The 25,709-nt window shown below is 41.2% G+C and overlaps 1 protein-coding gene across 2 annotated transcripts in view; it reads right to left on the minus strand.

Annotated features, from left to right (window-relative positions):
- Positions 1-627: 627 nt before the first annotated feature.
- Positions 628-25,709, minus strand: part of wdr90 (WD repeat domain 90) — a 91,053-nt gene continuing 65,971 nt past the window's right edge. For both annotated transcript variants that reach the window (XM_061909259.1, XM_061909258.1), the window contains exons 31-42: positions 25,449-25,602; positions 25,162-25,352; positions 24,875-25,043; positions 24,608-24,731; positions 20,462-20,633; positions 15,893-16,015; positions 14,849-15,017; positions 14,656-14,786; positions 14,149-14,292; positions 8,678-8,794; positions 8,517-8,601; positions 628-1,483 (exon numbers count right to left, since the gene is read on the minus strand). In XM_061909259.1, coding sequence (XP_061765243.1) covers positions 1,326-1,483; positions 8,517-8,601; positions 8,678-8,794; positions 14,149-14,292; positions 14,656-14,786; positions 14,849-15,017; positions 15,893-16,015; positions 20,462-20,633; positions 24,608-24,731; positions 24,875-25,043; positions 25,162-25,352; positions 25,449-25,602 — 1,737 coding nt within the window. In that variant the 3' untranslated portion in view covers positions 628-1,325. The remainder of the gene's footprint in view (positions 1,484-8,516; positions 8,602-8,677; positions 8,795-14,148; positions 14,293-14,655; positions 14,787-14,848; positions 15,018-15,892; positions 16,016-20,461; positions 20,634-24,607; positions 24,732-24,874; positions 25,044-25,161; positions 25,353-25,448; positions 25,603-25,709) is intronic.

Raw genomic sequence — 25,709 nt, forward strand, 5'->3', positions numbered from 1 at the left:
TGACATTTTCAAATGTTTGATTTTGTTTTGCTGTTATAAATCTTTTTTTTTTTACTTGGTCTGAGGAAATATTCAAATTTTTTGAGATAGGATTTTTGAGTTTTCTTAAGCTGTATGCCATAATAAAAGGCTTGCAATATTTTAGTTGATGTGTAATGAATCCAGAATGTATGACATAATGTTTTTAGTTGCATTACAGAAAATAAAGGACTTTATCACAATATTAAAATTTTCTGAGAGAGTCCTGTAGATATACCGGCCCCCAGACACATTTTTTCTCTAAATGTGGCCCCCGAATCAAAATATTTGCCCAGGCCTGCTCTGGGCAGATTTCCTACCACATGGCAACATAAGATAGCTGAATTCTGTTTGGATACAAACTAAAACCAACAACCACAGCACTGGAACCATCATAATATGACATGAAGAGAATATGAATAATTTTAGATATTTAGGGAAAGCGAAATAAAAAATACCTTTATCTGTAATTATGATCATGATTTCTGGTCATGTTAGGCCAGCAGAGAAGGTTTGCTGGCCCTGACAGCATACCACTGTGATAAAGTATATATTTACTGTGAGTTTCTTTAATTACATAAATGTATTTGAATAAATTAAACTTACAACTAAAATGTTACTAAACATTTATTGTGGCTAGTTTTCTACATATAACATTTAAGTTACATTGGTGGAAGGAAAACACATGTAGTTATTTATGAAATTAGCAGAAAGACATTTGGCTATTCCTATAAAAGCTTCCTTTTTTTGGATGTGAGACAACGGCACTAAAGGGTAAAACTGACGCATGCATTGCTTGGGAAATAGGCGGATATTTCTGGGTTATCCGTACAATATGGAACCTGTTCTTTTAAAATTAGGAGTAGAGTGTTAAAGCTCTGCTTTCCAGCTGCTTACAAGAGGTTATAAAGTAAAACCGCATGCAGCTGTGTTTAAAGAAGAATTGCATAAAAGAGTTATTCTCATTTTGTCTTAAAAATCAAACACATCTTAAATTCCAGAGCATTTGAATAATTTTGCAGCAGGCTGCACTTTCAAAAAGGCAAGTCAACGCAAATATGTCACCACATAAATCCTCTTTTGGCAGTTGCATCAGTTGCTTAATTAGAGACAGAAAACACTTTTAATCTTGCTTTTCATATTCTTTGTGAGAAAATCCATAAATATTGTTCATGAACACCTATTGAAAAACTATACATTAAAAAGGTCTCTAAATCAGCACAGTGACAACAATTTTAAGCTGTTCCTTCCACAAAAGAAAACTGAAGAAATGGAAGGTTTAAAAAACAAAAAACAAAAACGTTTTTTTAGAGGCCCTGAACCTCCCACAGGAGAATCTCATTATGGGCCACAGAGAAGAGGAGCTTCCCTGAGGGGGAGAAGCGGGACGTCTGCAGAGCGTCGCTGTGCTGTAAAAAGTCTTGGAACTTGCCGCTGGTCCACTCGATCAGCTTCAACACTCGCTCTGAGAAAACATTAAGAGGTGAGAGCGCACACTCGCTAAGACTAGAGATCGACCGATATTTTTTTTTTTCAGGGCCGATACCGATTATTAGTAGTCAAAAAGGCCAATAACCTGTATTTGGAGCCGATATTCTATACTCTAAAAGTTATATAACATGAATAGTTTACGTCAGTAAACAGCTGGTCAAGGGTCTTAAAGGCCTATTGAAATTAGGTTTTCTTATTTAAACAGGGATAGCAGGTCCATTCTATGTGTCATACTTGATCATTTCGCGATATTGCCATATTTTTGCTGAAAGGATTTAGTAGAGAACATCCACGATAAAGTTCCCAACTTTTGGTCGCTAATAAAAAAAGCTTTGCTTTTACCGGAAGTAGCAGACGATGTGCGCGTGACGTCACCGGTTGTGAAGCTCCTCACATCGTTTACAATCATAGCCACCAGTAGCCAGAGCGATTCGGACCGAGAAAGCGACAATTTCCCCATTAATATGAGCGAGGATGAAAGATTTGTGGATGAGGATAGTGAGAGTGAAGGACTAGGGGGAGGAGAAGGAAAAAAAAAAAAAAGGGCAGGGCGGCGGGAGCAATTCAGATGTTATTAGACACATTTATTAGGATAATTCTGAGAAATCTCTTATCTGCTTATTGTGTTAATAGTGTTTTAGTGAGATTACATGGTACCTGAAAGTTGGTGGGGTGTGGCCACAGGTATGGTGACCGCTAGTGTCTCCGGTGGGAGGAGGTAAGAGGGTCCACAGCTGCAGGAGGACGCAAGCGCCGCTCATGACTACGGTAAAAGCCGACTTATTACCACAATTTTCTCAAAATAATGTAATTAACAAATTGTTGTTGGCTAACATTACCTACCTAAGCAGTGATTCTCCCCCCCCCCCCTCTCTCTCTCAACCGAAGTCTCGATCCACACGTGAATAAATTACCGTATTAATTAGCCATGTGCTCATTGTTTCGTGGAGTGAATACAGTAGCAATCAATTACCATACTAAGTAGTATGTGCGCTGTTGTCTATGTTGTATAGACTTAAAACTCTGAAGCGTTGTTTTTTATTGGTGAATTTTTTTACTGGGGCACTGCAGATCAACAGTGGGGCACGAGCCCCAGTGAAATCTGTCTGGCGACGCCCCTGGCCCACGTCCACTGCATGTGACAAACTGAAGACAAGTGACCTGTGTCTGACAGACCCCTACGTAAAGCCCCACCCCAGGCTGTAGTCCTGTACTGTTGTTGTTTTTCTTCATGTAATCACAGTAGGTTTTTTCTGTTGTTGTTCAAGCTTACTTATTTTCTGCTCCAGCTTCCAGCAGCTCACAAAGAGAAAGTTAATGCTCTGTAATGCATCCATTTTTCAGAGCATTTAAAAAGTCTAGTCCTGCTCCTGCATGTAGTAGTAGCAATAATGTTACTACTACAGGGACAGCAGCTAGCAATACTGCACCTTTAGCACCAGCAAGCACTGTTTCTCCTGCACCAGCTCCCTCCATCCCCCCAACAAGCGCTCCCCCAAAGCAGCCTGCTCAGCTACCCAGTGACTTAAATGGCAACGCACCATCTCAGCCAATACTGGGTGGCTATCCAAAGCGTGCATTTGGTACAACATCAAGATCATTCAATCCTGCCTGGTACCGCACACGACCATGGCCAGAGTATTCTGTGGTGCATGACGCCTGCTTCTGTTTCCCCTGACGGAAATATGGCAGCGCTGTTAATGTTTCCCCCCCTGAGGGATTGCCACCTTATTGTGGTCAGGGGGTTTGTGTGCCTCAGTGACCGTAAGAGCTATACCAGCAGGAGCTTAGACTTCAGGTGGGACACCCAAGTTGGACAGGTCTGAAGGTACAATCCTGACAAAGTGCAATCCACTACTCCAGGTTGGGGTTGGACACATAGCTAAAGACCCATTTCAATGAAGAAAGCATCGTTACTATAAGCACAGGAAAAAAAGTGCTGGAGCATGATGTGTACACATGATGCCCCCTTCACATTTCTGACTGCCCCCTCATATAAGCATGCCTAGAACCGCCCCTGGTCATCATTCCACGACCTTTTCAACAGGATACTTCGCGGGAAATTTAAAATTGCAATTTAGTAATCTAAACTGGCCGTATTGGCATGTGTTGCAATGTTAATATTTCATCATTGATATATAAACTATCAGACTGCGTGGTCGGTAGTAGTGGGTTTCAGTAGGCCTTTAAGTTTTTAGTTTTTTTTCAACTTTACTTTTTTTTTTAGGAAACATTTGGACGACAACCTAAAATGTTTTATGTACTGCTATTGTGGTTAATTTAGCACAAAAAAATTATTACATGTGTCTAAGAGAAGCATCAACATTTGCATTTAAAAATATGGGAAATCTCCTGGGAAAATAGGTAAAAACATGGGAATTCTCTACCAGGTCATCTACTCAATTTTATGGCAAATAAAAAAACTCTACAGCTTCCTCTTAAGAAACCCTGAAACATTGCGATAATTTAATTAAAAACAATTATGGGCCCTTTGATGTAGCTTAGAGTTGAGACATTTTTCTAGTTGGCTGACATTGTTTCTTTCTGAGTGTTAAAGAAAGTATGAGAATTATAAGTCTCCTTCGCAAAGTCTTTGTATGGGGGGCCCACACGGAGCCACCAATAGCCTCCATGACAAAATTATTATGCTTACCCTGAACGAATATATATTTATTCGAATGAATCAAAGGCACAAGTCATAAATATTCTAATGTAATACTTTTAATAACCCCGTTGACCCCTTCCTAAAAAATGGTTTGGTCCACATCGTGGATTGTTCTTCAAGCATGTGCGAGTGAACACCAACAAGATTAGGGTGCCCTCCAACACGCAGAAGTCCGGACATCAGAAAATAGTTGTGAAGGAGGTCAGGAGTAGGAGCAACACAGCAGGAGCCCAGGAAATAAAAAATACTTTTTTTTTTTTTAATAGGTGTGCAATGTTCCGGTGCGCGCTTGTGCACACACTGCTTACGCGTCCTCTACGCACAGCAGAGAATACGGACCGCAACAATCAACTCCAAACTGAACTCTACACAAAATAAAGTCAATTTGTTCGGTAGGATTTTGCAATTAAACTGTGAGTGACAGGTGACAACAGGCGGCCCTTACAGTTAAAACAATGTTCGGCAACACTGTTGAATTACCGTAACGTCTGTCGAGACACTTTAGGATAGGAATTTCCTCGATCACTTTATCGAGCAAAATTATTTGTTTTTGGCCGTAACCACACCAAAAACATTAGCAAAACACTTTTATCGATCAAAACTAGTCATTTTACGCCATAAAATCAAACTCTTTGTAATGTCTCATCTGTTGTATGACGCTTGCACTTATGGCACTTAGCCCCTGCCAGTGATGCCTTTATGGCATTTTTGGGACGGCCTTGCGCAACCCGAGGGTCCCTGGTTCAATCCCCCCTAGTACCAACCTAGTCACGTCCGTTGTGTCCTGAGCAAGACACTTCACCCTTGCTCCTGATGGGTGCTGGTTAGCACCTTGCATGGCAGCTCCCTCAATCAGTGTGTGAATGGGTAAATGTGGAAGTAGTGTCAAAGCGCTTTGAGTACCTTGAAGATAGAAAAGTGCTATACAAGTGCAACCCATTTATCATTTATTTTTATGGCTACAAAAAAAGTCAGGACAACACCAACAATATGACTCTCAAATCAAATGTGTGTTTATTCCTCTGTCATTTTAATTAAGAATCTTAATTTATGGATGTTAATCATGAAATGCGTTTACTAATGACTAATTACGAGCATATGACAAAGTCAGTTACGTTATCATTATGTGTTCAATGTGGTCTTGTAAAATATGTTATTCGTGGGACATTTAAATAGCCTACATACAAAAACATTAAATATTTAAAGATTTGTTGTTTGTTTTCATAGCAATATAAAATACAAAGCCCGTTTCAATATGAGTTGGGAAATTGTGTTAGATGTAAATATAAACGGAATACAATGATTTGCAAATCATTTTCAACCCATATTGAGTTGAATATGCTACAAAGACAACATATTTGATGTTGAAACTGATTACATTTTTTTTTGTGTGCAAATAATCATTAACTTTAGAATACCAGCAACATGTGACAAAGAAGCTGGGAAAGGTGGCAATAAATACTGATACATTTGAGGAATGCTCATTAAACACTTATATGGAAGATCCCACAGGTGTGCAGGCTAATTGGGAACAAGTGGGTGCCATGATTGGGTATAAAAGCAGCTTCCATGAAATACTAAGTATTTCACAAACAAGGATGGGTGAGGGTCACCACTTTGTGAGCAAATTGTCGAACAGTTTTAGAACAACATTTCTCAACGAGCTATTGCAAGGAATTTATGGGTTTAAACATTTACGGTCTGTAAAATCATCAAAAGGTTCAGAGAATCTGGAGAAATCACTGCATGTAAGCGATGATATTACGGACTTTTGATCCCTCAGGCGGTACTGCATAAAAAAAACGACATCAGTGTGTAAAGGATATCACCACATGGGGTCAAGAACTTTTCATAAAACCACTGTCAGTAACTACAGTTGGTAGCTACATCTGTAAGAGCAAGTTAAAACTCTACTATGCAAAGCCAAACCCATTTATCAACAACACCCTGAAACGCCACCGGCTTGGCTGGGCCCGAGCTCACCTAAGATGGACTGATGCAAAGTGGAAAGGTGTTCTGTGGTATGACGAGTCCACATTTCAAATTATTTTTGGAAACAGAGGAAGTGGTATCCTCCAGAACAAAGAAGAAAATAACCATTCGGATTGTTATAGGCGCAAAGCTCAAAAGCCAGCATCTGTGATGGTATGGGGGTGTATTAGTGCCCAAGGCATGGGTAACTTACACATCTGTGAAGGCACCATTACTGCTGGAAGGCCCATACAGGTTTTGGAGCAACATATTTTGTCATCCAAGCAACGTTATCATGGACGCCCCTGCTTATTTCAGCAAGACAATGTAAAGCCACGTGTTACAACAGCGTGGTTTCATAGTAAAAGAGTGCGGGTACTTCCCTGGCCCGCCTGCAGTCCAGACCTGTCTCCCATGGAAGATGTGTGGTGCATTATGAAGCGTCAAGTATGACAGCGGAGACCCCGGACTGTTGAACAACTGAAGCTCTACATAAAACAAGAATTGGAAAGAATTCCACTTTCAAACCTTTAACAATTAGTTTCCTCAGTTCCCAAACGTTTATTGAGTGTAGTTAAAAGAAAAGGTGATGTAACACAGTGGTGAACATGCCCTTTCCCAACTACTTTGGCACGTGTTGAAGCCATGAAATTCTAAGTCAACTATTATTTGCAAAAAAAAATAAAGTTTATAAGTTTGAACATCAAATATCTTGTCTTTGTAGTGCATTCAACTGAATATGGGTTGAAAAGGACTTGCAAATCATTGTATTTCGTTTATATTTACATGTAACACAATTTCCCAACTCATATGGAAACGGGGTTTGTAAAAGACAGCCTAATAGCTAATTACAACAAAGTAAAACATACTATACATAATTTGGGATAGCTTTGCACTGACTTTCATGTAACATTACCTGTGACTATTGCAGGTGGAGAAAGGGAAAACTGAAACTAGTTAAGAACTATTTCTGATCCACAACAACAAGAGGGTAAACAGCCTTGCTAGACTTACAATTGAAAGTCAACTAAGCTGACGATTGGACCCCAAAGACCTCATCAGCAAATTTGCTAACAAAAAGGCCCAGTGTTTGGCTTTCTGATGAGACTTCCAGCGAACAAACAAGCCAATTTAAACTTTAAATGAGATAAGATGAAGTTTTTTTTTTTTTTGTATATCTGTTTCACAACAACATATTCAATGTACTCTTTACTTGCGCATTTAAGTTAAATGCTGCATATTTACCTGTGGACTATCTTGAGCCAGGACACTTTGTTATTAGTGCTTAATTGTTAAATACAATAAAATACCCACTACCTATTTGCTCAATGGTTAATTGAAAATGTATTTGCAATCTGAGGTGTAATAACAGGTCGTATATCAATGAAATGAGAATAAGACAACTAATAATACATTTTACATAATAATACTCTGACTTGATAATTCAATCGTAAAAAAGGAAACCATCCATCCATCCATTTTTTACTGCTTATTCCCTTTGGGTCGCACCCTTGGGTGTATTAAACCAGGCGCCGTCAAGAACACTGAAAAACAACTAAATTGAAGTTGGCAACGAATGGTGTAGAAGGGCCCACATCAATATTCTTTCAGGGGGCTCAGAATCCTGAGCAAACGGCCCGGCTCATATGTATCAAGATATTTCCACAAAGTTTGTATGCATCTATATTTCCTGACGTCTGCATGTCCATCCATCTGTGTCGTGTTGTGATTTGATTGAATCACAAAACTTGCGGTGCTCCTGTAACGAGCCCATCCTCAGTGTTGTGAACAAAGGCTTGTCATGCGACTATCGCGGCAGTAGCAAAAACCAACAAAAAGGGACTGGAAAGACAGGAAAGAAGGACAATAACTGGAATTCCCGGCAAAAATTTGGAAGTTTCGACAAGTAAGTGGAATAGACTTAGTGCAAGCAACTGATACTACAGGAAGAAGAGAGAGGAGGTGGGGAAGGTGTGGCCGAATGAGCGCTATGGTGAAGGCAGCTGAGCAGACTGAGGAAGAATTCTCACAGTACCTTAAATAAATGCCCTGACAGATATCAAAACATATTTGGGAAGAATTATTGACAATGAGAGTAATTTGTATTTTTAAATTATAAATAATAAAAAAAGGAAACTTTTCTCATGCGGCGCAAAAGCAGTAGTTGTTACTATTTAGTTCACTAATTATGTTTTTTTAAATAGAAAATACTGGTATCATATTTGTTTTTATTTTATATGCTGATGTAATTTTGTTGTAGTTAAATACGTATACATTAAAAAAAATACTGGCGCCAGTAATCGGCCAATAATCGGTCGATCTTTAGCCAAGACAGTCGGTACATTCAGGACAGAACTCTTTCTTTCTTTACCTTTTGACCCCAAAGCTATGAGTTGACTCTTTGAGGAGAGGCTGAAACACGTGGCCCAGTGGGGGATGGCGATCTTTTTGATGATCTGGAATTACACACGCTTATTGGACACTCCATCAGCAGAACAGTGTGCACCTAAAAGGGAAACACAAGAGGGGTACCCTTTTCTTGGAGAGGCTGTAGAAGGAAATATCTTTCTCTATTCCGTAAGAAGTGTAGACCACCAAACTGGGGTCTGTTGGACAGAACGAAGCGAGGCTGGGGGGTGGACTGTCATCCTAAAAAGCAAACGTTTACACATTTGTCACCGGTAAAATAAAAAAAATGTGATCACATTACGTCATGCAGGATTGATAAGAATTCATGAATAGGGATGCAGATACAAAATGTCAGGCAATATAATTTCCATATATATACAGCAGCTACAGATTTAATCGTGGAAACCAGCAGGTGGTGCCAAACAACATGTTGCCATGCCAGTCAGAGCTTTTCCTCCATCACTTATACTGTACATACCTGGAAAAAAACATTATCCAACCTAATCCATAATTTTTGTACGTACTACTTAAGATAAGCAGATTGGTCAAGCATAGAATGTGCCACGGAAGAAAAATATGTCTTCTCTCTCAAAAATAGGCATATTTTTGCCTTGCTCAGACGTCTATTCAAAGAAATGTTTTCCTTCTTAGCCAAGTCTCTATTGTAAAATAGCTATTTGATCTCAATGGGACAAAACCTGGAAAAATAATGGACACATTAAAAAAATACATACAAACCCTGTTTTTCATATGAGTTGGGAAATTGTGTTATATGTAAATATAAACGGAATACAATGATTTGCAAATCCTTTTCAACCCATATTCAGTTGAATATGCTACAAAGACAACATATTTGATGTTCAAACTGATAAAGATTTTTTTTTTTGCAAATAATCCTAAACTTTAGAATTTGATGCCAGCAACACGTGACAAATAAGTTGGGAAAGGTGGCAATAAATACTGATAAAGTTGAGGAATGCTCATCAAACTCTTATATGGAACATCCCACAGGTGTGCAGGCTAAGTGGGAACAGTTGGGTGCCATGATTCGGTATAAAAGCAGCTTCCATGAAATTCTAAGTAATTCCCAAACAAGGATGGAGTGAAGGTCACCACTTTGTAAGCAAATTGTTGAACAGTTTTACAACAACATTTCTCAACGAGCTATTGCAGGGAATTTAGGGATTTTACCATCTACGGTCTGTAAAATCATCAAAAGGTTCAGAGAATCTGGAGAAATCACTGCACGTAACCGATGATATTACAGACTTTTGATCCCTCAGGCAGCACTGCATCAAAAACCGACATTAGTGTGTAAAGGATATCACCACATGGGCTCAGGAACACTTCATAAAACCACTGTCAGTAACTCGTGTTGGTCGCTACATCTGTAAGTGCAAGTTTAAACTCTACTATGCAAAGCCAAACCCATTTATCAACAATATCCTGAAACGCGGGCTTCACGGTGGAAGAGGGGTTAGTGCGTCTGCCTCACAATACGAAGGTCCTGCAGTCCTGGGTTCAAATCCAGGCTCGGGATCTTTCTGTGTGGAGTTTGCAAGTTCTCCCCGTGAATGCGTGGGTTCCCTCCGGGTACTCCGGCTTCCTCCCACTTCCAAAGACATGCACCTGGGTATAAGTTGATTGGCAACACTAAATTGGCCTTAGTGTGTGAATGTGAGTGTGAATGTTGTCTGTCTATCTGTGTTGGCCGTACGACTAGGTGGCGACTTGTCCAGGGTGTACCCCACCTTCGGCCCGATTGTAGCTGAGATAGGCGCCAGCGCCCCCCGCGACCCCAAAAGGGAACAAGCGGTAGAAAATGGATGGATGGATCCTGAAACGCCGCCAGCTTGGCTAGGCCCGAGCTCACCTAAAATGGACTGATGCAAAGAGGAAAGGTGTTCTGTGGTCTGACGAGTCCACATTTCAAATTATATTTGGAAACAGAGGATCTGGTGTCCTCCAGAACAAAGAGGAAAATAACCACTCGGATTGTTATAGGTGCAAAGTTCAAAAGCCAGCATCTGTGGGGTGCCTTAGTGCCCAAGGCATGGGTAACTTACACAACTGTGAAGGCACCATTAATTTTGAAATATCCATACAGGTTTTGGAACAAAATATGTTGTCATCCAAGCAACATTATCATGGATGCCCCTGCTTATTTCAGCAAGACAAGTGTTACAACAGCGTGGCTTCGTAAAAAAAGAGTGTGGGTACGTTCCTGGCCTGCCTGTGGTCCAGACCTGTCTCCCATCGAAAATGTGTGGCGCATTATGAAGCGTAAAATACGACACCAGAGACCCGGGACTGTTGAACGACTGAAGCTCTACATAAAACAAAAATGGGAAAGAATTCCACTTTCAAAGCCTCAACAATTAGTTTCCTCAGTTCCCAAACGTTTATTGAGTGTTGTCAAAAGAAAAGGTGATTTAACATAGTGGTGAACATGCCCTTTCCCAACTACTTTGGCACGTGTTGCAACCATGAAATTCTAAGTTAATTGTTATTTGCAAAAAAAAATTAAGTTTATGAGTTTGAACATCAAATATCTTGATTTGTAGTGCATTCAATGGAATATGGGTTGAAAAGGATTTGCAAATCATTGTATTCCCAACTCATATGGAAACAGGGTTTGTACATTATGCAGCTTAATTAGCAGGGAAATTTGGCTGTTTAGATGACAATCCACATTTTTACCTGGACTTGCGCCAAAGTTTAAGTGGTTCTAATTTGACACCTCAGTCAACCATACAAAGCTGTGTGAGTTTTTGTGTAAGCCTGCAAATTAACAAAATAACCAAGTTATGGTGATTAGCACTTTACACTATTTATAACCTATCACTATTTATCTCCATAATATGTATTGAAAGTACGTTTGTGTAAATTTTGCTTTACAGTCACTTTTAGGCTCAATTCGAATACCCCTCCTCCGCCCTAGTTTTTGCCTCCCTTTTTGGTTTTGAGCATTCACGTCAATCAAGAGGCGTTCCAATTATCCGTCAGGTATGGGGGAAGGGCTATGTACCTCCCTCGACATGAAGTGAGATCGCAGACCTTCCTACACTATCGAATGCGAGAAGAAAGATGGCAGACCAGAAACCAAGAGAAGCGAACAAATGTAAGTAATAAGCATAATTAATGATTTTCATAATGATGACTGGTGGTTTAGTCAGACTTCAAACCGTTGCCACTGCACATAAATATTGGCTTTAAACACAAACACACAATAAAAAGCACTTTACATACCGGAAGCTGATGAGCCAGCACTGGCATATTTCGCTAAAAAGGTTGTCTTTTAATCGGTCTTCTTAATAAAGACAGGCGAAAAAAAAAAAAGAGCACAAGCATTTTTAAGGAAAAAAACATTTGTCCCATCTGCATTACATCCCTGCTGGCAAACGGCGAAGGTTGATGATGTAGTGACACTCGACTGCCGTCCGTATGCATAGGGGCTTATTTGCAAAACTTTGCCATTGTTTAGTTTAGTTCATTAGATCAGTGGTTCTCAAATGGGGGTACGCGTACCCCTGGGGGTACTTGAAGGGAGGCCAAGGGTTACGTGAGATTTTTAAAAAATATTTAAAAAAAGGAAACAATTAAAAATCCTTTATAAATATATTTATTGAATAATACTTCAACAAAATATGAACATAAGTTCATAAACTGTGAAAAGAAATGCAACAATGCAATATTCAGTGTTGACAGCTAGATTTTTTTGTGGACATGTTCCATAAATATTGATGTTAAAAATGTATTTTTTTGTGAAGAAATGTTTAGAATTAAGTTCATGAATCCAGATGGATCTCTATTACAATCCCCAAAGAGGGCACTTTAAGTTGATGATTACTTCTATGTGTAGAAACCTTTATTTATAATTGAATCACTTGTTTATTTTTCAACAAGTTTTTAGTTATTTTTATATCTTTTTTTCCAAATAGTTCAATAAAGACCACTACAAATGAGCAATATTTTGCACTGTTATACAATTTAATAAATCAGAAACTGATGACATAGTGCTGTATTTTACTTCTTTATCTCTTTTTTTCAACCAAAAATGCTTTGCTCTGATTAGGGGGTACTTGAATTAAAAAAATGTTCACAGAGGGTACATCACTGAAAAAAGTTTGAGAACCACTGTATTAGATGCTAGAGCAGACTGGGGCAAAGACAGACATGCGGCCCGTTAAGCTTTTCAACCTGGCCCGCCGGACATTCCCAAATAATATTTTCAGATCGTTAAGATGGAAACTGTAGCTACCATTATGATGTGCAGTGATGTTTTCTAATGACCGTAAGTCTTGAACTATACAAAGTATTTCAATGCTTGAAATCTGCGCTTTTGTATATTTTAGTGACTAGTGTTGTCCTGATACCAATATTATTTCGATACTTTTCGGCACTTTTCCAAATAAAGGGGACCAGAAAAAATTGCATTATTGGCTTTATTTTAACAAAAATCTTACGGTGTGGCGGACCAGTACTTTTCAGAGGCGGTATGGTACCGAATATGATTCATTGGTATCGCGGTTCTATACTAATACCCGTATACCATACAACCCTACGAGTTACTATGGTAATCTACGTCACAGTAGCTCAGACAAGGCACCAAGCAGTGTGGGTGGGGAGCGTTTCCACAGAGTGTTTCCAGAGCGGCCAGCCTAAAATGCGGGTGTCAGGGACAGACGCGGAAGGAGATTTTTACAAGAAAATTCTAAAGCTTAGTGATATATCAGATTGTAGGTGGGTTTATGTTTTACCCTCTGCGTTCATATTTTGCTGTGTTTGTTGCATTTTCGTTGCATTTGGCTTGATTATAAAATATGTTAATTGAGAGGGGGGGTGACGTTCATATGTTTCTTAATATTCAGGGTTTTATCGTTAATAGAAAACGTTAAAATTCCATTACATTTTTAAGGTGGTCTGTCATAACGTTTTTAGCATTCAATTACACTTTATTGTGGGGTTTTGTATTAGTCTTCCTAAAAATAGATATACTGGCCCCCAGACACATTTTTTTCTCTAAATTTGGCCCCCGAGTCCAAATAATTGCCTGGGCCTGTGCTACAGCGAAGCGGGAGGGCCAAGTAGAAGAGGGAAAGAGGAGGGAGAATTCAAATTGAATTCAACTTTTTTTATTCTGTCTGCAAGGTGTTGGATTGTTGAGGCGTTACCAGATTGCAAATGAAACAACACCCCACTCTCTCCAAAAATAATACACTTTATCTTTTAAAAATGTACAATGTTATTAAATAAACATCTGAAGTCGTCACCGCCACTATTTTTCTTCCAGAAACATCACAACAAAGCCAGACTGCAAACTCCGTGACCAGAGGCATTAAAAATTGAGTGCAAGCCATGCATGAACGATTTGGTATTGTTTAGCACTAGTATCCAAAAACGATTATAAGTCAGAAAAGAGGAACACAACTAAAAATAGGTCATAAAACAATAAAAACAGCCCAGGCTTGTTAAGATATATGTGCCTATTAAGCATTACAAATCAAACAGAAAAGCAACAGAGCTCTCGACATTTTCAAATGACATTTTATGATCTTTGTCAAGTATTATGACAGAAAGTGTAGGTGGTATACCTGGCGATACGGCGGAGCAGGAAGTGTGAGCCAGTCCAGTAAAGCGCAATTGTGCGTGAACCAATCTGCCGCCCAGACACTGATGCGCCGGTCAGCGCTGGCAGCCAACCACAGCTCATTTCCCACCATTCCAAAGTCCTTACACTGGTGGACAGAGGGGTTACAGACTTTGAGATGAACAGCGATTAAAAAAAAAAAGAGAAATGTCACAAGAACTCCAGAGCAAGTTTTTTTCTAGAGTTTAAATAGCATCGCGTAGGATCTGTGACCTTTTCCAATTTAGCTGATGTGAGCTGAGCAGAGGAAATGCCAGCCTGTGATTTTTATGTGAACAAGACGGAATTACTTGTGCATTATAGAATGAATAGGCATCACATCAAGTGCAATTCAAAAACAAACTAACTGATTGACACAGATTTCAGGTGTGAAGATGTGCCGAGTTTTGTCCTTGCCACAATAAAAACTATGAAAATCTCTATGGAGACAGACGTCTCTTTGAAACCTGACCTGTTCATTTACACATTGGATGGCGCTGACAGCTGCTCCTTTGTGGTCCTTCAAGATTCGAATAGTTGTGCCGTCTTTGGAGCTGCTCACAGCAATAAGACCATTCTTCCCACCGGATATGATCACATCACCTGTTTGATTAGAACATGAATCAATAAAAACTTTCATACAAAGTATCAAGTACTCTCCTCACCATTTGCAGAGTATTGGATAGCGGTGACAGCAACACAATGTGGCTGCAACTTCCTCTCCATTTCGGCAATGGCAAGCCGAAAGATGCGCAAAGTGCCATCGCCGTATCCTGCGGCCACGGATATGCGCTGCTCACTAGGAAAAGGGCTCCAACACACGCAGTTGCAGGACTGAGACAAGAAAAAACCTCAGACAGGTGCCGATATTTGTGGCATAGATTGCAAACGCTTAGGGCTTTTCATAACATGGGACAGTGTGTGCACAGTTTTGCTTTTAGTATTGTGTGTGACCAGAGTGCAGGAAAATACCCGACAGACCCTGGGAGGGTCAACTTGGGGAGCGATCGTTACTAGTAAAGAACGCAGCACATTTTACTCATAAACACTCTGTGTCCCAATTAGCTTAGTACAGCTGTCTTTTGCTAGACCCTTAAATGTATACCATGAATTTATTAACATGGACAAAGATACACAAAGGACATAAGTAAAGGAAATTAAATGAACTCAAAAATACATACAAACGAGGCATAATAAAGAATTGATTAACCTGGACCCCGACTTAAAAAAGTTGAAAAACTTATTTGGGTGTTACCATATTGCAGTCAATTGTACAGAATATGTACTGTACTGTGCAATCTACTAATAAAAGTTTCAATCAATTCAATCAATCAAAGACGCACTTTTGCACGAATCACATTTGTTAATCAAGTTGTTAGCCAAGTTTCTGGATTTTCCTGCTCTCCCCCTGTAGCGCTTTTGACTGTGTCAATCACAACTAAGCATATATTTTTTGTAGAGATAATATTTGATGCAGCTCATTTGATTGTGCCTATTACAATTGGGGTGGTGTGGCTCAGAAAATAGAGCGGCCGGCCAGAAACCTGAGGACAATAGCTTTCTCAATGTAAAGTGTTTTGAGTCGCTAGAGAAAAAGCACTATGTAATTCACACATCACTTTTCTACTATTGTTGTGGTTTTTCAATACAAATACTCAAATGTGCCTGAAGTTTCCTGTCTATCTAAAAGTAGGTTCAAAAGTCCTCACCTGACCGAGCACCTGGAACTGGACCACCAGCTCATTAGCGGGAAAAGACCACACCCTCAGACTGCCGTCTTCGCTACAGGTAGCAAAGTGGCTCTCATTGGGGGGAAAGGCCAAATCATTCACCTGGATGTTAATAAAACACTTGAGCAAGCTTTGATTAAACTTGATCTCAAAACTGAAATAAAACAATTAAAATTGGGGGTTAATCACATGATTGAGGGGTGGAGAGACATACAGGACACAAGCGAGAGATGTGGAGAGACAGGCAGGACACAAGAGAAAGATGTGGAGAGACAGACAGGACAAGAGAGAGAGATGCCGAAAACTAAATGCAACTTCACGGATGATTTGCGGAAAAGGTATCCGTGTTTTGGTCCTGGCCGTGACACATGAGAAGCAGAATGCACTGTGTGCAAAGCAGGAATGGTATATATCCGTGTACTATATATATCTGTGTACTGTATATATATATATATATATGTGTGTACTGTATACATTGGTGGCGAATAAAGATCTACAAGCCCATATCGACACTACAAAACAGCTGTACAGGGTGAGAGCTTGTCTGCTGCGTTTTGTTGAAATATATATATATATAAATATAAAACTTGTTTTGAGGCATTACTTGTTTACATTGTATACAAGAGGTTTTTTGGAATATTTCTACCTCTACACTTTTTATAAAACTGTGAATATTAGAGAATATAAGTGTGATTTATTTTGTTATACTGTCAAGCAGTGATGGCGTTACTGCACTTTGTGTGTCTTTTTCACGCATTGAAATCAGAAAGGACGCGGCAATTCCTAAAGCCTGCGTGTCACCCGGACGCAGATTTTTTTTTCTTTTTACCTACCGCCCGGTTTGCTTGTTTTTTTTAATTATATAGATTATCGCTTTCCGCCGGTGTTTTCTTTTGTATGCATTTGCTGGGTCAAATTTCCATCCCCGTTTATTGAGTTTTTATTGGTCATGAATTTTGATTCGCTGAAAGTTTTATCAATGACAAATAGTGCCTCAGTTTGCACTCAGACAAGTTTACCTGCGAGGGGCTGTCAAAATAAAGACTTATTGGTAAACACTAACGCACTAATTGAGTTGATACACCTTTCAATCAACCAATCAATCAATGTTTATTTATACAGCCTTAAATCATAAGTGTCTCAAAGGGCTGCACAAGCCCCAACGACATCCTCGGTTCAGATCCCACATCAGGGCATGGAAAAAGTCAACCCAGTGGGATGACAATGAGAAACCTTGGAGAGGACCGCAGATGTGGGTGACCCCGCTCCTCTCGCAGTTTCCTGCTTCCAGCTCCCAGACCGTAGTCGAGGAGCGCAGGGGAGACGTTTCTCCTGGGCCGATGTACTTTGGGGGTAACACCCTTCACTTTACCCGGCAGTGGGTCTTTACAGCTCCGGACTCGAGGGTGAATGACGAGGTCGGCGGTTTGTTGCAACTTTGTGACTTTATAGGTGTCTTGCACGCAACCATCCACCAAGCACTAGCACCTGCAGCACTCACTGTTACTGCTCCCTCACCTCTTTCGCCCACCCACTCACTGATGTCACTCATCTAACATGCTGTCATATCTTAAAGGGCCACGCACACTCATACGCTAGTGTGATTGGTAGGTAGGAAACAATATTTCACTCTGCAGTCACTTTGAATATGGAGAGACTAATGCAACTCCACAGTAAGTCTGCCACTGAGCTGCACCCTAACAGCACACTGTTATCAGCAGGGTGTTAGGTGTGTTCAGTGCATTTCTACTCAAAAAGTGGGCGATCAGCTTCTTCAATTTAAACCATCAATCTTTTTTTTTTTAATTGCTTAAAAAAATTGTACTCATTAGGGTTGGAGGTAACTTGAGCTGACTTTGGGCAAGAGGCAAGGTACACCCTGGACTGGTTGCTCTGTGACCACAAGACACAGCAGGTGGGTAACTAGGGCTGGACGATATATCGATACAAACGATATATCGCGGGTTTGTCTCTGTGCGATATAAAAAAATGAATATATAGTAATATTCGATTATATGTTCTCACACAGTTGCTTTTAGCTGTGGGCATTACATTAGTGGCGTTTCTCACTCCTTCTTGTCTCTCCTTCTCACAGAGACGTAAAACGAGCCCGCCTTCTTACATACAGTGGGGTAAAAAAGTATTTAGTCAGCCACCGATTGTGCAAGTTCTCCCACTTAAAATGATGACAAAGGTCTGTAATTTTCATCATAGGTACACTTCAACTGTGAGAGACAGAATGTGAAAAAAAAAAAAAATCAAAAAATTCACATTGTAGGAATTTCAAATAATTTATTTGTAAATTAGGGTGGAAAATACGTATTTGATCAACCATTCAAAGCTCTCACTGATGGAAGGAGGTTTTGGCTCAAAATCTCACGATACATGGCCCCATTCATTCTTTCCTTGACACGGATCAATCGTCCTGTCCCCTTAGCAGAAAAACAGCCCCAAAGCATGATGTTTCCACCCCCATGCTTCACAGTAGGTGTGGTGTTCTTGGGATGCAACTCAGTATTCTTCTTCCTCCAAACACAACGAGTTGACTTTATACCAAAAATTTCTATTTTGGTTTCATCTGACCACATGACATTCTCCCAATCCTCTGATTTATCATCCATGTATCCATTTTGGTATAAACTCAACTCGTCGTGTTTGGAGGAAGAAGAATACTGAGTTGCATCCCAAGAACACCAAGTGTTACTACAAAAAGGTAGCAACACTATTAATTCGTTCTTACATTTAAAAAGTCACCCGTGAGAGAATGAAGAGTATTTAATAAATACAGTTTTGGTCAATTAACTTAGTTGTGATTTCCCTCTCTGCATGAAAGTTTAAAAGTAGCATACATTAATGCAGTATGAAGAAGAATGTTTTAATGTAGACACATAGAATCATCATACTGCTGTGATTATATGCATCAAGTGTTCATTCAAGGCCAAGGCAAAATATCGTAATATATATCGTATATCGCAATATGGCATAAAAATATTGCGATATTAATAAAAGCCAATCTCGCTCAGCCCTAGGTGTAACATATGTATATTCAGATTTAGATATAACCTCATAAGTGGGACGTGGTTTGTACTGCTCCACACGACAGCTGCATTTTCCTTCTGTCTGGTAGTTCTATTTTTTTCAACAGTTCTTAGCACTTCCCCTGCTCCACACTGTTTAGTCTGTTGACTTGGTAATTAAATACTAGCTAGTACTATAACCATGAACGTAATTTGGCAGTTTTTGTGCCCTGCACTTTTTAATGTTAAAAAATTATGTAACGCTATTAAATGGAGACAAGTCAAACAGGTGGAAAAATACCGCTCAGACTGAAGATAGTCCTTTTTGACAAGCTCATTGATTGGCTCTCTGGTGCTGCTTTCACACTCACACACACACACACACTCACACGCACACACACGCACGCGCACGCGCACACACACGCACACACACGCACACACACACACACACACAGACACACGCGCGCGCACACACACACACACACACACACACACACACACTTTTTTTGTCACAGAGCAGAGAATTGATTGTGACGCAACAACAATCAATAATACAGTTTGTATTGATTAAAAAAAGGTAAAACAGACTAAACAACACATAACTTATACGGCTTTCAACAACGCCCCCAACATCAGATCCTGAGGCCAATGCAATATGAAGTATGAACAATACAAAATTGAACATAAAGAGTATGAGAAAGTTCGACTCCTACATTGTTTACTTCTCTGACGACTTCTCTTTGATGTTTTGTTACCAATCAGAAATATCAAGCAGCTAAAATGCGACAAACATGGCTAAGTGTGGATATAGTGTTTTGCATATCACTCACAATACAGTGTAATTGATTAATATATGTCTAATTTTAAATTTATTTTTATGTCAATAAAGTTCACTGAGCAAGATGTCTTATGTGCAATCGTGTGTTGACTTTATTGGTTGGTTATAGGTAATTTACACCATGAGTGGGGAAAGTTGTTTGGATTGGGTCACATAAAATGATGCTGTGCTTAAGTCATTTTCAAATTACATTTGTGGTCATTGAGTTCAGCCGTTAAGGAATATACATGCACTAAAAATACAATTACTCACACTGGTCAACATACTGTTGTATATGATGTATCATATCGGATGATTATTTCATCTTCAAGAACTGTATTTATTGGCTAAGTGGATTTTTGATTTTATTTTGCACCCTTGCTGTACCGAAAATAAACTGAATGGGGACTTTAATACTGAGGCACGTAACAAACTGTAAGCCGTTACACCCCTATAGCACATATATAAATATTCTCATTAAAACTTATGGAAAATTAAAAGTGCCCAATTAAGCTGACATCATGTTTTTGGGATGCAGGAAGAAGCCGGAGTATTCACCACATTCTCATGACTGCTAGCTAAACACTAATATAAAACCAGATCACAGGACATGAGCCACTCACAAGAAGAAAAAAAAGCACATGTGGTTGTATTGTTCCAAGATAACGACAAGGCACTGTGGTAGACTTCTGTTATGTTCCGATCTGAGGGTACCTTATTCTTGTGGCCGCTGACCAGACGGACACTGCTGTTGTCCAACCAGTCGATGTACCACAAAGTGCCCGCGGTGGTACCCACGATGCCCATGTCCATTGTGTTGTCAAAGGCAGCACTGACCGTGGTCCCATCCAGCATTATCTCCTGCTTCAACACCACTGATTTCCCACTGCAGCAGGGTTACAGGTGACAAAAGACAATTAGCAATTATGGTACTATTCAACATTTTGTAGCTGGTGGCCATTAACATCTGACTTCTTTTTGTGCATGCACACCAACAACTTTTGCATTCATACTCACTTAACAACTTAATGCAACTTCTCTGAATGAATAATACATTTCATTGCCAATTTTGATAGGGAGTGACAATAATTCTACTTTTGTTAATACCTAAAGTGGTAATGGGTGGCATTATTCTGCAATTATTACTAAACGTGTTCATCTTTTTGTAATGGATGAGTCAATATGTATTAGATACGATTCATAATCGATATATTTTAAAAACATAATGACTCGAACGAAACAGAAAGATTCCATTTAGTGTATGAATGTCCATCCATCCATCCATCATCTTCCGCTTATCCGAGGTCGGGTCGCGGGGGCAGCAGCCTAAGCAGGGAAGCCCAGACTTCCCTATCTCCAGCCACTTCGTCTAGCTCTTCCCGGGGGATCCCGAGGCGTTCCCAGGCCAGCCGGGAGACATAGTCTTCCCAACGTGTCCTGGGTCTTCCCCGTGGCCTCCTACCAGCTGGACGTGCCCTAAACACATCCCTAGGGAGGCGTTCGGGTGGCATCCTGACCAGATGCCCGAACCACCTCATCTGGCTCCTCTCGATGTGGAGGAGCAGCGGCTTTACGTTGAGTTCCTCCCGGATGGCAGAGCTTCTCACCCTATCTCTAAGGGAGAGCCCCGCCACCCGGCGGAGGAAACTCATTTCGGCCGCTTGTACCCGTGATCTTATCCTTTCGGTCAGGACCCAAAGCTCATGACCATAGGTGAGGATGGGAACGTAGATCGACCGGTAAATTGAGAGCTTTGCCTTCCGGCTCAGCTCCTTCTTCACCACAACGGATCGATACAACGTCCGCATTACTGAAGACGCCGCACCGATCCGCCTGTCGATCTCACGATCCACTCTTCCCCCACTCGTGAACAAGACTCCTAGGTACTTGAACTCCTCCACTTGGGGCAGGGTCTCCTCCCCAACCCGGAGATGGCACTCCACCCTTTTCCGGGCGAGAACCATGGACTCGGACTTGGAGGTGCTGATTCTCATTCCGGTCGCTTCACACTCGGCTGCGAACCGATCCAGTGAGAGCTGAAGATCCCGGCCAGATGAAGCCATCAGGACTACATCATCTGCAAAAAGCAGAGACCTAATCCCGTGGCCACCAAACCGGAACCCCTCAACGCCTTGGCTGCGCCTAGAAATTCTGTCCATAAAAGTTATGAACAGAATCGGTGACAAAGGACAGCCTTGGCGGAGTCCAACCTTCACTGGAAACGTGTCCGACTTACTGCCAGCAATGCGGACCAAGCTCTGACACTGATCATACAGAGAGCGGACTGCCACAATAAGACATTCCGATACCCCATACTCTCTGAGCACTCCCCACAGGACTTCCCGAGGGACACGGTCGAATGCCTTCTCCAAGTCCACAAAGCACATGTAGACTGGTTGGGCAAACTCCCATGCACCCTCAAGAACCCTGCCGAGAGTATAGAGCTGGTCCACAGTTCCACGACCAGGACGAAAACCACACTGTTCCTCCTGAATCCGAGGTTCGACTATCCGGCGAAGCCTCCTCTCCAGTACACCTGAATAAACCTTACCGGGAAGGCTGAGGAGTGTGATCCCACGATAGTTGGAACACACCCTCCGGTCCCCCTTCTTAAAGAGAGGGACCACCACCCCGGTCTGCCAATCCAGAGGTACCGCCCCCGATGTCCACGCGATGCTGCAGAGTCTTGTCAACCAAGACAGCCCCACAGCATCCAGAGCCTTAAGGAACTCCGGGCGGATCTCATCCACCCCCGGGGCCTTGCCGCCAAGGAGCTTTTTAACTACCTCAGCGACCTCAGCCTCAGAAATAGGAGAGTCCACTACAGATTCCCCAGGCACCGCTTCCTCAAAGAAAGACGTGTTGGTGGGATTGAGGAGGTCTTCGAAGTATTCCCTCCACCGATCCACAACATCCGCAGTCGAAGTCAGCAGAACACCATCCGCACCATACACGGTGTTGATAGTGCACTGCTTCCCCTTCCTGAGGCGCCGTATGGTGGTCCAGAATCGCTTCGAAGCCGTCCGGAAGTCGTTTTCCATGGCTTCCCCGAACTCTTCCCATGTCCGAGTTTTTGCCTCCGCGACCGCTAAAGCTGCACACCGCTTGGCCCGTCGGTACCCGTCCACTGCCTCCGGAGTCCTATGAGCCAAAAGAACCCGATAGGACTCCTTCTTCAGCTTGACGGCATCCCTCACTGCTGGTGTCCACCAACGGGTTCTGGGATTACCGCCACGACAGGCACCAACAACCTTGCGGCCACAGCTCCAATCAGCCGCCTCGACAATAGAGGTTCGGAACATGGTCCACTCGGACTCAATGTCCCGCACCTCCCTCGTGACATGTTCAAAGTTCTCCCGGAGGTGTGAATTGAAACTCTCTCTGACAGGAGACTCTACCAGACGTTCCCAGCAGACCCTCACAATGCGTTTGGGCCTGCCAGGTCGGTCCGGCATCCTCCCCCACCATCGCAGCCAACTCACCACCAGGTGGTGATCGGTAGAAAGCTCCGCCCCTCTCTTCACCCGAGTGTCCAAAACATAAGGCCGCAAATCCGATGACACAACTACAAAGTCGATCATGGAACTGCGGCCTAGGGTGTCCTGGTGCCAAGTGCACATATGGACACCCTTATGTTTGAACATGGTGTTTGTTATCGACAAACTGTGACGAGCACAAAAGTCCAATAACAAAACACCACTCGGGTTTAGATCCGGGCGACCATTCTTCCCAATCACGCCTCTCCAGGTTTCACTGTCGTTGCATGAATGTGTATGAATGTATCGATAAGATTCGAAACGGTGAAAGAACGAGCATGAAAAGAAAAAAACTACTCGGATGAGAGGACGTTTTTAAGACAAACTTAACAGTCAACTGATCAGTTGAAAGGAAAGAAAGAAAGAAAGAATAAAAGAAAGAAAGAAATCCTTTATTTGTCCATTCCAACATGTACAGGACATAACTTTATGTCTGTAAAATATACATTTTTATTAGTAACAGCATTTCATGATTAATATCCATAAATTAACTTTCTAAATAAATGACAGAAGAATAAGCACACAACTGATTGGGGAGTCGACCTGGCATTTACAGTTTGTGTGTGGTGTTGCAGTTATCTTACTTTTTGTGAGGTAGTAAACATATCATTGTATAAGTGCCATGAGTGCGCGCATTGGTGCAATTGCGAGCAAGCCAGCGGCAGTATTTAATATGACCGATAACAAAGAGTTTGCTTTTGGCCTGGTTTGTACGGCAGAAAATGACTAGTTTTGCTAGACAGTGTTTTTTGTTTTGCTCAAAGTGATCGATGGAATTTCGTCCTCATCTTGTTTCTCAAAAGATTTTGTACCAGGTTGACAAATATTCTTTCATCTGTCGCGGCTGCTTGTTGTCACCTGTCACCCACAGTTCGCATTGCAAAATCCTACAGAACAAACAGTTATGTGCTCATTTTGTTTAGAGTTCAGATTGGATTTGATTTTGTGCACGGCATAGATTTGCTGTGAACAGAAGGACGTTTGAGCAGTGCGCAATGTCGCAGGCGCGCACCTCAGAAGGAACTGCTTTCTAAACAAAAATATTACTGAACTAAATTCTGACAACTTTATAAAATCTTTGCAACATTTTGAAAAAATGATTGACAATGTGTAATTTATGGTCAATTGAGTAAATATATATTACCATTAAAAGCATACATTTTATGTAACATGTTTTTACAACACTGTGAGCTATTTGTAAACATGTAATTCTACTTTGCTGTCATCGTTGAATACTAAAGAGAAAGGCATGGCACCTGACCAACATATTTCATGTGTTAGTCCACTTTGAATACATTAGCAACAGATAGTAAAGACTACTCACCTGTCTTTACTGCTGAATGCCTTCGCTTGAGGCTTCATACCTAGCACAGCTTCTACCTCCCACAGTCGCAGCCAGTGGGTGTTGCTGCCTGTCAACAGGCTGTTCCCTCGACACAGCAGGATGCCTTCAGAAAAAAAACTCATCAAATACCATTTATAAACTTGGGACAAGAATACATGCAAGACACATGACCTGTTATGATAATGGTTTAGGTTGTGGAAATGTTTAGAAGCTCTAAAAATCCACACGGTTATCATAAATATGTACCAATCTCGCCCTCATCAGCCTCCCATGTCATGAAGCAGATCTGTGTCTTGATGTCCCAGACGCAAAGATGTCCTCGGTTGGTGGCGGTAAATAGTAAGGAGTCCTTATGATAGCAAACAGCCGTCATTTCCACGTCGCCAACCTCTGCTGGTGCCCTCACTGTCATAACCTAAGCGGTGGGAAGGTGTGATCAGTACTTTTAAACCCAAAGCAATTGAATACAAATATCTGACAAGAAATCACAGCAGTCTTGATGGACTAAAGGCAGTATTTCTGCAGTCATTTACCTTGAGCTCTACATCTTGCCCGTGGCTTTGAATAAGGCCAAAGTAAACACTTTGTCTTCCCACACAGGCAAGCTGGGCGGGCGCAGAGGGGCAGAAGGCTGCGTCGTGAATCGGCACTGAGACAGTCACGCCAGAGAGCATTTGGAGTGTCTTGCTGCTCCACAGAGCCACCATTGGGTCGGTGAAGTCTCCTAGCAGTGTGTGATCAAGTGAAGACAATATTAACTCCAGGATTTTTAGTTGGTTTCCTGCCATAAGAATTTTTTTTTTCTTTTTCCCCCACTAACCTACGGAGAGAAAGAAGCAATCGTCTTTGGAGAAAGCGAGACACTGCACTGCCCCTCTATGGTAGGAAATGGTTTTCAAACAATCTCCACTCTGAATGTCCCAAATGCAAATGAGGCTGCTGCTATTTCTCTTAATGGCTGCGGATGCCATTATCTGGGCAGACAAACAAACATATTAAACATACACATGTTTGCTTTTACCAAAACAAAAAGTACTACATTTATTGTCAACTACATAAAATTTTCCAGATTAAGCAAAAT

This window comes from Nerophis ophidion, linkage group LG08 (assembly GCF_033978795.1).
Source record: "Nerophis ophidion isolate RoL-2023_Sa linkage group LG08, RoL_Noph_v1.0, whole genome shotgun sequence".
Lineage (NCBI taxonomy): Eukaryota > Metazoa > Chordata > Actinopteri > Syngnathiformes > Syngnathidae > Nerophis > Nerophis ophidion.